Here is a 13,775-nt window from a genome sequence, read left to right as displayed (position 1 = left end):
CAATAAAACTGTTTTCATACTCCATTCCTTTTCTGATTCAAATAAGTTTTTTTCTCTCATTTAATTTGACAGGTAGTAGAAATTTCCTTTAACTTTTGGTACCGACTTGGGGAGCATTTGTATAAAACTAACGATGAAGTTATTCATGGAATCTTCAAAGCTTATATTCAGCGACTGCTCCATGCCTTGGCTCGACACTGCCAGCTAGAACCAGACCATGTAAGTGCCCTTCCACTTACGAATCTTAATTTCCTCCTCTTTTCAGTGCTAATTTGAAAATGAACTAAAAAAAGGAATCCGCAGGTTTTCTGTCACTCTGTAACTTACACTAAAGAAATCAATACCAGTATAATGAAGAGTATAAGGCTTATATAGAAAGAAAGAAATTCTGAGCTAGTAACCCTTCTCCTGGGAATTTACCTTAAATAATTTTGAAGAAAAAAGAACAGCTATTTTATGTACAGAGCATTATCTGTAAAATAAAAATATGGTGAGCTCATGTACAACAATATAAGAGGAGTTACATAAATTATGATGTAGCAACTTGATGGGCCATTAGCAAAGTTAAATATAATGACTGTTGAAGCAGCAGTAGTTGGTTTGCTAAATGAAAAAAATCAGAATGTAAAATTTTATATGCTGTATTTTTATTTATTTATTTTAATGTTTTATTTATTTCTGAGAGAGAGAAAGACACACACACACAGCATGAGCAGGAGAAGATCAGAGAGAGAGGGAGACACAGAATCTGAAACAGCCTCCAGGCTCTGAGCTGGCTGTCCGCACAGAGCCCGACACGGGGCTCGAACCCACGAACTGCGAGATCATGACCTAAGCCGAAGTCAGACGCTTAACTGACTGAGCCACCCAGGTGCCCCTATGCTGTATTTTTAATAGTATAACACGTGGTTGGCTTAAAACTAACACAAAAGTAAAATATTTGAGGATTTGGAGAGTCACATGTGATTTCTTTCCCCCACACACAAAATATACATTTTTCTTTATACTGATTTTATAACTTAAAGATATAGAAATAATCTACTTGCTTAGAAGAATGTATACTAGAAATACTATAAAATAGTCCATTGGAAAACTCTTATAACCTCCTTTCTTTGCTTAGTTTCTTCTAATCTTAGTAGTATTTATTTCATGCTTTTGGTTGGTTAGTTGGTTTAATTCCTGTCCCTTAGTTAACCTAGGACTTGGAGAAGTTTTTTCCCATTGCTTACAATTAAATCTGACGTGAAAACTGTAACTGTCTTTGTTCTCTTTATTTTAGTGTTAACATTGTTGTTTGAGCCATGTATTTTGCATCTCCAAGAATCTTAATGATAACCTAGTCTAGTCTTAGTCTTTCTTCCTTAATTTTTTTATTTATTTTTTTAATGTATGTTTATTTCTGAGAGAGAGAGAGAAAGAGACAGAATGCGAGTGGGATGGGGCAGAGAGAGAGGAAGACACAGAATCCAAAGCAGGCTCCAGGCTCTGAGCTGTCAGCACAGAGCCCGACGTGGGGCTTGGACTCAACACATTGTGAGATTGTGACCTGAGACAAAGTCGAATGCCCAACGTACTGAGCCATCCAGGTGCCCCTCGTTAGTTTTTTAATTGAGGAATCTTATCTTCAACTACATCTTACATGGAAGCCTGATATGTAAATAAAAGCAGGACCTCTGGTTTAATTGGCTCTACTTGCTTATCCCCTGCTTCCCGGTTCTATTTCCCTGGCACCATTTCCCTTGCACATAATTCCTTATACTTGTGGATATATAGTGCTTTGTGATTTCTGTGGTGCTTTATAATTTATTACCTCATCTGTGAAAGCCATTGTTTCCTCCTCATTCTTTGACTTTAATTTCTTCATCTTAAAGCAAGGAGGTTGGACCAGATCAGCAGTTCTCAATAGTACTAGAGTTTTTTTCCAGATAGTCATGGAAAAAGATTCTTATACATGCCCTTAACCATCTCATAGTTGGAAGCATGAAATATAAATGATCTGTTTTTTAATGAAAAATTTCGAATATTTGGCACAGGTGAAAATTTTACAGTGAATATCTGTATACCTATTTAAATTCTGCCATTAATATTTTACTGTACTGTATCCATCTACAGTATAGTATCTGTCTATCTACACAAAACTCTTAAGGTCTAATTCTATTTTGCATTTAGTTATTGTGATAATTATTTTGGTGAATATTTTTTTATTGTTTGAGAGAGACAGAGAGAGAGTGCATGCAGCTGGGGAGAAGGGTAAGAGAAAGGATCTTAAGCAGGGTCCACACTCAGCCTGGAGCCCTTCGTGGGGCTTGATCCCACGACCCTGGGATTATGACCTGAGCCAAAATCAAGAGTCAGATTCTTAACTGACTAAGCCACCCAGGCAACCTGATTTTGGTAAATCTTGAACCATGAAGCATCAGAGGCTTATTCAGTACTAAAAAACTGGACCTTGTCTAGATAAACTTATGAACTCCTAAATTACCCCCTCTTCCAGATCACTTCCCACTGTGACCAGTCTACATATGTCTAATAACAGAACAAGGTATGACTTGGAAATGGGGAGAAAAAAAGGAAAAGAGTTTCTCATAGTAAAGGTAAAAGATAGGTTGTATTGTCTTGATATACCTAAAAGTTTAGGATACCCTGTATAGTAAAATACCCTTAGATTTAGGCAACTTATCTCTTGTTCATTGGTACTGAACTTCTTAATGGCTTTTTCTTTATTTGCGATTTTCTAGAGGTTAGTGAAAGCCTTAGTGAGTTTAAAACAACCGTTATCTGACTTGAAATTTCAGGAAGGTGTTCCTGAGGAGACTGATGATTTTGGAGAGTTTCGGATGAGGGTATCAGACCTGGTGAAAGACTTGATTTTCTTGATTGGGTCTATGGAGTGTTTTGCTCAGGTAAGTCCATTTGGAGATTCTTAGTGGTTTTAGTGATCACTTTAGTTTTGTTCACTTCTGTATCTTCTGTAAGTGTTCCACCTTTTTCTTCGATTTTAATGGCTAAATGGGTAGTAGATAGTGCAGGTGCCTAGCACACTGCCTGGCATATAGTAGCTTTGTTTATTTAGTATCTTACAAGCAAATTGCAGACTATGGATGGTTCAGTTATGGTTTACTCTATCATTGTTGCTACTGAAAGCTATTCCACTTGTCCAGTTGGAATGGAAAATCATAGATAATCCTTAAAGCCCCAAGATATTTATAGGGAACTTGGACCTAGCCAGGAAAAGTAGGCAAGTTTTTCTGATTTGATAATTATGTACCAACTCCTGGCAACTCTTAGTTATTTGGCATTTCCTTTGCCCACATTTACGGTTAGATTCCTGTGCAGTTTCATCCCAGAGTTGACAATACTAGAGTAGAAGATTCATAGTCCTGTGATTTTCCTGACAATCAGTGAGTAACATTTGCCCTCATAAGGTTGCAATCATCACCATTCCACATCACTTAACATTAGCATAATTTCAGGTGGTTTTCATATTACTGGATCATGCTCTAAGCTCTGAAATAACAAGTTTTGATGTTTTGTCAGCAGTATTGAGCTAACCTTTATTTTATTTTGTGTATTTGGGGCATAATCTTATTTAGAAAGTGTTAATAAAATTAAAACTATTTACTTTATATTAAGCAAAGTGTGTTTATTGATCTAATTATAAAGGGTTGGAGATTCTTAGAAAGCAGATTTAATGAGATCACTAGACCACAGGCAAATGACCTGTGTTCAGGATTCAGCACTTCTCTCATTGGCATTGTGGCTCTGAGCAAGTTACTTGTTCTTCAGGCCTCAGTTTACAAATTTTCATAAATTATCAGTGTTGTCCAACATGTTTTCTATGGAGCACCAGTCCTATGAGTTGTTTTTTAGCAAAAACAAAAAAAGAAACAAACAAGCACCGAACTATCCTCAATTAAATTTGGGAAATACTTATTAAAGGCGTTGTGAAGTCCTACAACAAGAGAATTCTTTAATTTTCCTGCTTATCAAGTATTTGTTATTTGACTTCAGAAATATTATTTAGAATAACACCCAGTCACATTCCACAGATGGATGGATATGCCCTGGGAAATTTCTGGACTAGAACATCTCTGAGTATTCTGCTTGGTTTCCTTTTTTCTTCCCCTTGCTTGGATGTAGTATTGTGATAGATGCTTTTCTGAATAGCTGCTTTTTTGGAATTTAATCTATGCTACTAGTGTTGATGCAGACAAGTATTTAAAATAATAGAAATGTAAAATCAATACATATGTAAAAAATCTACATTGTATTTCAGTTTTAAGTGTATATATGTATTTATCAGTTACTATCAGGATCAGGAAAAGACACTCATGTAATATGTTTTGCTTTTCCATAATATTCATTTTGTGGGAGCAGATGATAATCTTGATATACTCTTGGAGACCTAACTGGGTTTATTTTAGATATTAAAATAGCATTTACTTGTAGATCAGTGAAGATGTGAAAAATGAAAATAATATTCTCCCCTGGCTCTGAGAGATAATTAGATTTAGAAACAAGGGGCTAGATTTATTTTAACTAACAGGATTTTTTTGTTTGTTTTGGAATTCGATTCTGTTTTCCTTTTAATGGATCCATAATCCACCTCTTCTTCTCTAGTTATATTCTACTCTGAAAGAAGGCAACCCACCCTGGGAGGTGACAGAAGCGGTTCTCTTTATCATGGCTGCTATAGCAAAGAGTGTTGATCCGTGAGTGTCTCATAAGTCTTTTGCTGGGAACTCTAAATATCAAAGGAAGGAAAATTACCATTTTTTTCTAATATGGTATATGTTTGGAAACTCTCTTAGAACTTCTTCTATAATGCTGCCTAGTCTTCTGACTTTTAGAGTCTATTCCAGAGTAGCATGCATTGCTGATATCCATGTTTTAACCACATTTCCTAGAGTTAAAATTGTTTTGTTTTTGATGCTAGGAAGAGAATGTTGATTTATTTTTCCACCCGAGGCTCCCTTGTGAAAGTTGGTATAATTAAAAATTTGTTAGGCTGTTAAATTGTTGGTACTTGGTTAAAAGCAGTTGAATAGGCACCAATTGGCTCTCATCTGATTTTGTGGCCTTGAGTAAGTTATTCTTACAAATATTTCACTATATTGTTCTCCTTTTTGTCTGCCTTAGAGAATGATTTGTGAGTTTCAGAGAGGCAAGACAGACAACTGTGTCACCTTAAAATAGTAGCAAAATCTAAGGGGCGGTTATTTTGTTGTTGCCATTGGAAATGTTTAAGTTAATTAGAAATTGATTTCTAATTGATTAGCATAGAAATTCTATTTATGATTTTAACATGAATTCCTAAAAGCAGAATTTACTTCGTGCTGTGAGTTTATAAGTTGAGGCTAATATCTATCAGGTTTTTCTTGTATTGTGATCAGATACCTGCAGTCGAGCTCTCTATCCAAAGCCTTGGTTGGCATGTATTTATGACGAGTATAGTGCTTCTTTCTTAGCTGATCTTTAGGGTTCAGTCAGTGAAATCTTACATTGTTTCTAATCCAGCAAATATTCAAGGAGGTAAGAGTTGGTTGGTTTTTCTCTATCAAGAAGTTCTGGTACTGAATTACATACCATACTGTTTACTCTTAAACTCGTTTTGGTATCTTTGGGAACCTTCAGTGATAGTCTGATATTAAAATCACTAATATTCTAACTGATATGTGTTGATGTAAAAAAGGATGGGTAGAGAGTCTCAATATTAGCTTAGTGCCCCCCAAGGAAACATAAGGCGTAAATGAGAGAAGATTTAACATTCTTTTTTATTTACCCACCTTTCAGTCCAACTGCATGATTATTTTTTAGTGTATATAAAGGACTCAGTAGACTTAGTTTATCAGCGGGGAGTGCTTTTGCTTAATCCAGGACATTATTTGGATTTTAAACATCTTTCATTTCTGGATCGTATGCTACCATTTTGGGGGCATCCACCACTCAGTAAAGTATTTCAGCCAGTATCGTTGGGGAGTGGAAAAAAGGAAAGGGAAAAAATAAATTCATGGTGCTTTGGAGAGTATTCAGTTAATTTCCCTCATCCAAGCCAGGGCACCTTTACCTCTTCTGCAGCTTGTATTCTTGTTCCTTTAGATAGTGAGCTGGCTCATCCATACTTAACTGTTCTTAAAGTTTCCAGTATCCAGCTATAAGAAATGTTTTGGAGAATAATAACCAACAGCAAGTGGTCTGTGAGAATTATTCATTCATTCGTTTAGTCATTCGGCAATATTTATTGAGTGCCCACTATGTGCCAGGCACTGTTCTAGGAACTGCAGATAGAGGAATAAATAAAATGAATTCTTTTTAAGAATACATTCATCCACAGTAAATGCCTGCTTCTCCAATTTGCAGAGTCTTACTTGATAACAGGATGTGTTGTTAGACACTTTACTCTCATTTAGAAGATTAAGGAGCAGAATGCTTCTCTTCAAACAATGATATCTTCCATTTCTTCCTTTTCGCTTTTTTTGAGGATTTAAAAAACTTTCATACCAGCTGTTAAGCACGTTTATCCAAATGGTTATTTATTTAGAAAAAAGCCCTTTAGCAATGATTTGTCTCATTGCAGCCTGTTAACAGGCCAGAATCTAACCTCTGAAATCAGTAACTGAATACTTTGCCTTTTGTACTCAGGGAGAACAATCCAACACTTGTGGAGGTCCTAGAAGGAGTGGTCCGCCTTCCAGAGACTGTCCATACAGCGGTGCGATACACCAGCATTGAATTGGTTGGAGAGATGAGTGAAGTGGTTGATCGAAATCCTCAGTTTCTTGGTATGTGTGAACTCATCCCTCTGTAGCTGCTGTATCTGTTTTTCTGATTCTGTTCTTCCTCTTACTTTTGCTCTTGTTCTCTTGCTTTCTGTTTTTATGGGTAGGCAGAATGTTTCTAGACACTGAGAGTAATGATATTATGAGTTATTGGCTAGTTGACACAACATGTATAATCTGATCAGACCTTGGAAGAAGCATCTTTGAAAGATTAGATCTCTAGAGAGGGAAACAGTTTGCTTCTAGTACAGTTTTTCAGCATGAACATTTCTGTCTTTGTTAGTCTTTGGTACATGCTCGGTTAACCAGCCTCTCCTATATTTCTAATCTAAAAGCTATTATTAATAGGGTAAAGCAAATGAAAGATTTTTTCAGTGTTAAATATATGCTCCTTTTAAAAAACAAGAAATATCATTTGAAACGAAAGAAGTACAAATTAAAATGAAGAATGTTGAGTTATATAGCTTCTGGATGCCCTTATTTCCTTGAAAAAATAACTAAAGATTATATATAAAATAACTTTAGAATCAAAAGGGAAGGTATAAGTCATTTCTTTTATCCCTCTCATTTTCTAGTTAATAAATCCAAAGAGACTAAATAATTTATCCAGTGTAGTATACATTAGCCGCCCCCCCCCTTGATGTTCAAGAGTGGTATATTCTGAAAATTTTAAGAACCCCCAAACTTGTGAATATCATTAATTATATCATTACATTTGATATATTTCCTATACTTCTCTTTATCACCACCTTTTGGTTTTTTAAAATTCCAATATAGTTAACATAATAATATAGTATAGTGTTTTATTAATTTTAGGTGCACAATATAGTGATTCAACAATTCTATGCATTACTTAGTGCTTATCAAGATAAGTGTACTCTTAATCCCCATCACCAATTTCACCCATCCCCTCCACCCGTCCCACCTCTGGTAACTCTTTATAGTTAAGAGTCTTTTTTTGGGGGGTTGCCTCTTTATTCCTTTGTTTTGTTTCTTCAATTCCCACATGAGTGAAATCATACCGTATTTCTCCTTCTCCAACTGCTTATTTCACTTACCATTATACTCTCTGGATACATACATGTTGTTGTAAATGGCAAGATTTTATTTTATTTTTTTATGGCTGAGTAACATTCCACTGAATGTGTATGTATACACCCCCCCTCCCCATCATCTTTATCCATTCATCTATCCATGGACACTTGGGATGCCTCCATAATTTGGCTCTTGTAAATACTGCATTAAACATAGGAGGATGCATATATCTTTTGGAATTAGTGTTTTTGTATTCTTCGAGTAAATACAGTAGTGGAATTACTAGATTATACGTTTATTACCACCTTTCAGTTTGATTTTTTTTATATATCTTTTTTATTGCTTGAAAGTCTTGCTTAAAAAATGATGTGTGTTTGGGGCACCTGGGTGGGTCATTCAGTCTAGCAACCAACTTTGGCTCAGGTCATGAACTCACAGCTCGAGAGTTTGGGCCCTGCATCTCTGCTATTAGCACAGAGCCCACTTTGGATCCTCGGTCTCCCTTGCTCTCTGCCCCTCCCCCACTTGTGCTTACTCTCTCTCAAACTAAAAAAACATATTTAAAAAGTGATGTATGTTTCTTTTTTCTTGTTTCTGTATACAGAGCCTAGACATGCTTACATTATAGCTGAGATACTTTTAAGTTCACCATACCATTTGTAAATCTTTTCAAAATACCTGTTTTCTACATTTCTTCACTTCTGTTACCTGTCTCAACATTTGGCTTTCTTTACTGGATGATTTTTCCACAAGAAACAAAGTAGGTTTGTGTATTTGTGTAAGAGTTATCATTACACAATGGGTATCTCAGTTAGTTAAGCGGCTAACTTCGGCTCAGGTCATGATATCGTAGTTCGTGGGTTTGGGCCCTGCCCGCATAAGGGCTCTCTGCTGTCAGCTTGGGGGCCTTGAGCCTACTTCAGATTCTCTGTCACCCTCTCTCTGCCCCTCCCTTGTTCACACTCTGTCTCTCTCTTTCAAAAATAAACATTAAAAATTTTTTAAAAAGATTTATTATTCAGTACAACTTTGCGGTGCTGGATTCAAATGTGTGCTTCAGCAATAAGACATTGCTGAAGCAATTTAACAGACAGATGTTCATACTTCCTTTAGAGTAGTCAAAACAATAAACTTGAGAATCACAGAAGTCTGTAGTATTATGGTTGCCTGTACTAGGTTCTAGATTTTAGTTCTTCTGATTTGTAGGCTTAAAAAGGCTATTTATTGTGGAGAGGGCCAGGGTTTTATCCTGATTGGTGCATTATATTGGTTTTTAGACTGGAAATGGATATAACTCTTCAGGGCACTTTTAAGACATTATTATTATTACTATTATTATTGGGGTTTTGTTTTTGTTTTTGTTTTTTTTGTTCTTTTCTTTTATGGTTTGGTGTGACGTTACCCAAAAGTACTCTTTAATCATATGTGATTTTTCCATAGAAAACCATTCTGATTTTTATAAAGTAAGGTAAAAGAGAAGTAGAATTTGTTTTGTAGAAATTCATTTTTATAATCAGTTTCTTTGGTACACTTATATTTGCTAAAAGATAAAACATTTTTTCTAGAAGTGCTAAAGCACCATCTGCATGTTTTTAAGGCCTTTTGTAACCAGAAAGAAGCAAGTGTAAAAGTGTCTACTTTAGATAACTGCCATAATTAATGTAGGCTTTTTACATAGTGACTCATCTCAGAGTATAAATAATGGTAGCTCTCTGAGCTTCATGTTCTTTCTTACATTACCTTATTCTTAATACTTGGATAATGATATCCACTAGTGGTTTTCAGACTATTCTGTGAAGACCTAGCCACGAGGAAAGAAATAGAAGGTGAATAGATAGGACCCAGGGCTTCCTGACACTAAGTCAGCAAAATCAAGCTCCAGTGTGTGTGTGTATGTGTGTGTGTGTTTTAATGTTTATTTATCTATTTTGAGAGAGAGAGAGAGCACACAAGAGAGGGCTAGAGGTGGGGAGAGAGAGAGAATCCCAAGCAGGCCCTGTACTGTCAACGCAGAGCCTGATGCAGGACTTGAACCCCTGAACTTTGAGATCATGACCTAAGCCGAAATCAAGAGTTGGAGGCTTTAACTGACTGAGACACCCAGGCACTCCTACATTTCATTTTTTGAAATGGTTCTTTTGTGGGGCATCTGGGTAGCTCAGTTGGTTAAACATCCGATTTTGACTCAGGTCATGATCTTGTGGTTCGTGAGGTCAAGCCCTGCATGGGGTTCTGTGCTGATAGCTCAGAGCCTGGAGCCTGCTTCAGATTCTCTGTCTCCCTCTCTCACTGCCCCTCCTCTGCTCGTGCTGTCTCTCTCTCTCTCTCAAAAATAAACAAACATTAATTTTTTTTTAATGGTTCTTTTGCGGGGTGTGTGGGTGGTTCAGTTGGTTAAGCACCCGACTTCAGCTCAGGTCATGAACTTGCAGTTTGTGAGTTCAGGCCCCGCGTTTTGCTCTGTGCTAACAGCTCAGAGCCTGGAGCCTGCTTCAGATTCTGTGTCTCTTTCTGTCCCTGTTCCTCCCCTACTTGCACTCTGTCTCTCTCCTCTTCTCAAAAATAAAGGTTAAAAAAAAATTTTTTAATACAATAAAAAATAAATAAAATGGTTCTTTTGCTTTTAAAAAAGCAGGGGGGATAGAAACCTCTATTCTGAGAAACTAGAAGTTTTCCTTGAGTTTCAAATATGTAATCTTTACTTTGTGGCTTCTCTCCTTAGACCCTGTATTGGGCTATTTGATGAAGGGGCTGTGCGAAAAGCCTCTGGCTTCTGCTGCAGCCAAAGCCATTCATAACATTTGCTCTGTCTGCCGAGACCACATGGCTCAGCACTTTAATGGACTCCTGGAGATCGCCCGTTCCCTTGATTCCTTCATGTTGTCTCCAGAAGCTGCTGTGGGCTTGCTAAAAGGTATTTACTTCAGATGTTAACTAGTAACTAGTAACCAGATGTTAACTAGTAACGTCTCTAAGCCACTTCTGGGGGTTATCTTATACTAGTCATAGCCCAGTTTTTCATTTGCACCATACTTACTGATGGAGATGACCTTTCCCCTCGGGAGGGTGTTGATTGTATACACATGCATTCTTTTCTTAGAATATTTTAAGGCTATGTAACCAATTAAAACTGCTTATAGTGTGTATAGCACAGACCTAGATTTTGGACAGAGACAACACATTTGAACCAAACATAGTTCCTTTTTGAGTTGGGGGAAGAATAAAAAGGGAAACCAAATAGCATTGCCATTCCAAACAAGTAGGTGGAAATGTAAAGGTCATGTGTGTGCATCAGTCCTGTAGTAGACATGTGGTCTCTTAGCAGTCTCTAACCAGTATGGGTCAGCTTTACACTCAGCGATGGCCTATCCAGAGGCAAGCAGCCAAAGTGGTGATAAAGTTCAGAGTAAGAAGAACCAGAGGTATTAAAGGCTAGAAACAGAAGGGACTTTAAGCATGATGGCTATTTTTAAATATTTGAAAAATTACCTTATAAAAGAGATTTATTTTATGAGTAGTTGTCAGTGTTTTACATTTACTTGCTCTTAGAAAGAAAATGCTTTTCTAAGTAAACTATAAAAGCAGATTGGGGTGCCCTTTGAGATAGTAAAATCCTTACAGCTGGTGGTTAGAGGGGATTTATCAAGTAAAGGATTGGGTAATATAGCCTGTGCGGGTAATATAGCCTGTGCGGGATCATTTAAGCTTCTGTGAGTAGCAAACAAGTTAGGCGTGGCTAGATTGGATGACTGTGTGTGAACTGACTGTTCTTTCCTGTATCTAATAAGGTTCCTTCCAGAGTATTTGCATTTTCCAAGATAGGTTTTCATTCTGTAGCATGGATTTTTGTTGTTTCCTTTCATAAGCATAGATAATAAGGCATTAAATGGGACTCAAGTATTCTTATTTCTTATCTACTACTAGTGGTTATTGCCATCTTGTAATTTTCTACTGAAATTTAACCTTGATACTGAAGTGATGTCTAACCTGTAGTAGGATGTGGCGTCTCAGTTATCAGTGACATCTTCTAGATAAAGAAAACTTTGTAGTAACATTCCTTTCTGTAGGAATGAATTAAAAGGAGAAGTCATATTTAAGTTATCTTTCTCCCCCATCCAGTTTTAAATAATTCTAACTCATCTGTGGCTTACAGACTACCAGGAGAAGTCATTTAGTTTTTTAATTAACATTCAAGGACATATAGATTGATTATTGTTCTTTTTTTGTTTGTTTGCTTTTTTGTTTTGTTTTGTGATTACTGTTCTGTTGAATCAAATTTTGGGAGATGATAAAAATCAGAGTCAAGGGATTTTTTTTTTTTTTTTTTTTTAAATAAATCCTGGAAGGACCTAGGCTGATATGTAATCCTCTGGAGCTGGGGGATATGCTTAAGCATTTAGCGGGGATTATGACAAGAGGAAGGCTGAGTGAGAAGCATCTGGGCCTTCTATTCCAGTTTTTTTTTTAAAAGCTACGTTTTTTAGCCTATTTTATTGGAATTCCAAGTTAAGATTTTATTTCATTTAAAAAAATGGATTTTTCAGTGATTTGGAAAATGGAAGAAAGTCCCACTTAACTTACTTTTCTGTTCAAAGCACTCATTTTACAGATAAAGAAACTGAGGCCCAGAGATAATACCTCACCTGGCTCATAGATTCTGTTAGGTAGAGCTAGAATCAGATCTCTAATTTCAGGCCTTTTTCCCAAAAAAGAAAAAATATGTCTTGTATTTCTCCAGCTTCTCTGATGACCAGAATTGCCTCGGTACTTATCAAAAATAAGTACCTGCTAAATCAGAATCTCTGAGAAGTTTGAGAACCATTGTACCATACTATGTAAAAATAGCTTTGGGACTTTGTAAACGAGGGTTTTTAAAGTATATGAAGAATTGGAAGGAGAGATGTATTTAAACATCTTTAAACCCATAGGCACCTGAGGAGAAATAATTTAATATTAACTTCAGTTTTAAATGTTAGTGTGAAAGTCACTTAGTCATCTAAGCCAAATAAAGAAGAACCAGCCCTAAAAAACAAAATACTGTACCTGAAGAAAGTGCTGGTCTTTTTAAAAGAATGAAACCAGCCAGCCTCATCTGTTAGCCAGTGGTTACCTCAGTTTCAGCTTTTATCTTATTTGTATTTTTCTTTATCTTGCAGGGACCGCACTTGTCCTAGCCAGATTACCTTTGGATAAGATTACTGAATGCCTTAGTGAACTTTGTTCTGTTCAGGTTATGGCATTGAAAAAGGTGAGCGCAATTCAGTGAGGGGTTTTATACATACATATCATGATTGCATGTTAGAAAGGAAAAGAGAAAATTATACATTTACAGGTGTTCTTTTATCTACCTAGGTAACCAAGAGTAATGAACTAAAAAGCTCTTAAAATTAGTAAGTCTATCAAAGGAGCTGCATAAATGGGAAATAAGTATTCTAAAGTCAGTAGATTTTCACTATCAGTAATACCATTTAGAAGATACAACAGGGTAAACACCATTCAAGTTAGCAACCAAAACCGTACCCTACCATGTTTCCTTAAAGAATATTGTAAAGATGTTCTCTCTTCTCATTACATTTATGTTTATATTTATAATGTAATAATAGGAGAACTTGACATAATGATTCTAAAGTTTATCTCTTGTAATATTCCGGTAAAAGTATTTACGCAATTTTGGGAAAGAAGAATAAGAGGCAACTTGCCTTATCTCTTAAAATATCTTATGAAACCATAATAACTTTAAAGTGTTATAATAGAAAGTGACATTAAAATATAGATTATATAATAGTGTTATATATGTATGTTATATATGATATAGAATATCTTAGTCATTATAAAAATAAGTGGGGGGAATATTAAATAATAACTGTTTTCCACTCCACAATGATCATGTGGTAAAATATAGTAGTATGCAGTCTTGGCCATTTTGCAGTAAGATGAAAGACAATAATTTGACAATATGAA

The 13,775-nt window shown here is 36.0% G+C and overlaps 1 protein-coding gene across 4 annotated transcripts in view; it reads left to right on the top strand.

Annotated features, from left to right (window-relative positions):
* Positions 1-13,775, top strand: part of TNPO3 (transportin 3) — an 84,409-nt gene that overhangs the window by 48,084 nt on the left and 22,550 nt on the right. For all 4 annotated transcript variants that reach the window (XM_039242867.1, XM_039242876.1, XM_039242886.1 and 1 more), the window contains 6 exons: positions 73-219; positions 2,796-2,903; positions 4,621-4,712; positions 6,643-6,782; positions 10,537-10,728; positions 12,971-13,062. In XM_039242867.1, the coding sequence (XP_039098798.1) occupies positions 73-219; positions 2,796-2,903; positions 4,621-4,712; positions 6,643-6,782; positions 10,537-10,728; positions 12,971-13,062 (771 nt within the window). The remainder of the gene's footprint in view (positions 1-72; positions 220-2,795; positions 2,904-4,620; positions 4,713-6,642; positions 6,783-10,536; positions 10,729-12,970; positions 13,063-13,775) is intronic.

Source organism: Hyaena hyaena, unplaced genomic scaffold, assembly GCF_003009895.1.
Source record: "Hyaena hyaena isolate Hyena2069 unplaced genomic scaffold, ASM300989v1 scaffold_8, whole genome shotgun sequence".
Taxonomy (NCBI): domain Eukaryota; kingdom Metazoa; phylum Chordata; class Mammalia; order Carnivora; family Hyaenidae; genus Hyaena; species Hyaena hyaena.
Note: the sequence above shows the minus strand (reverse complement) of the source record. Positions and strands in the feature narration are given on the sequence as shown.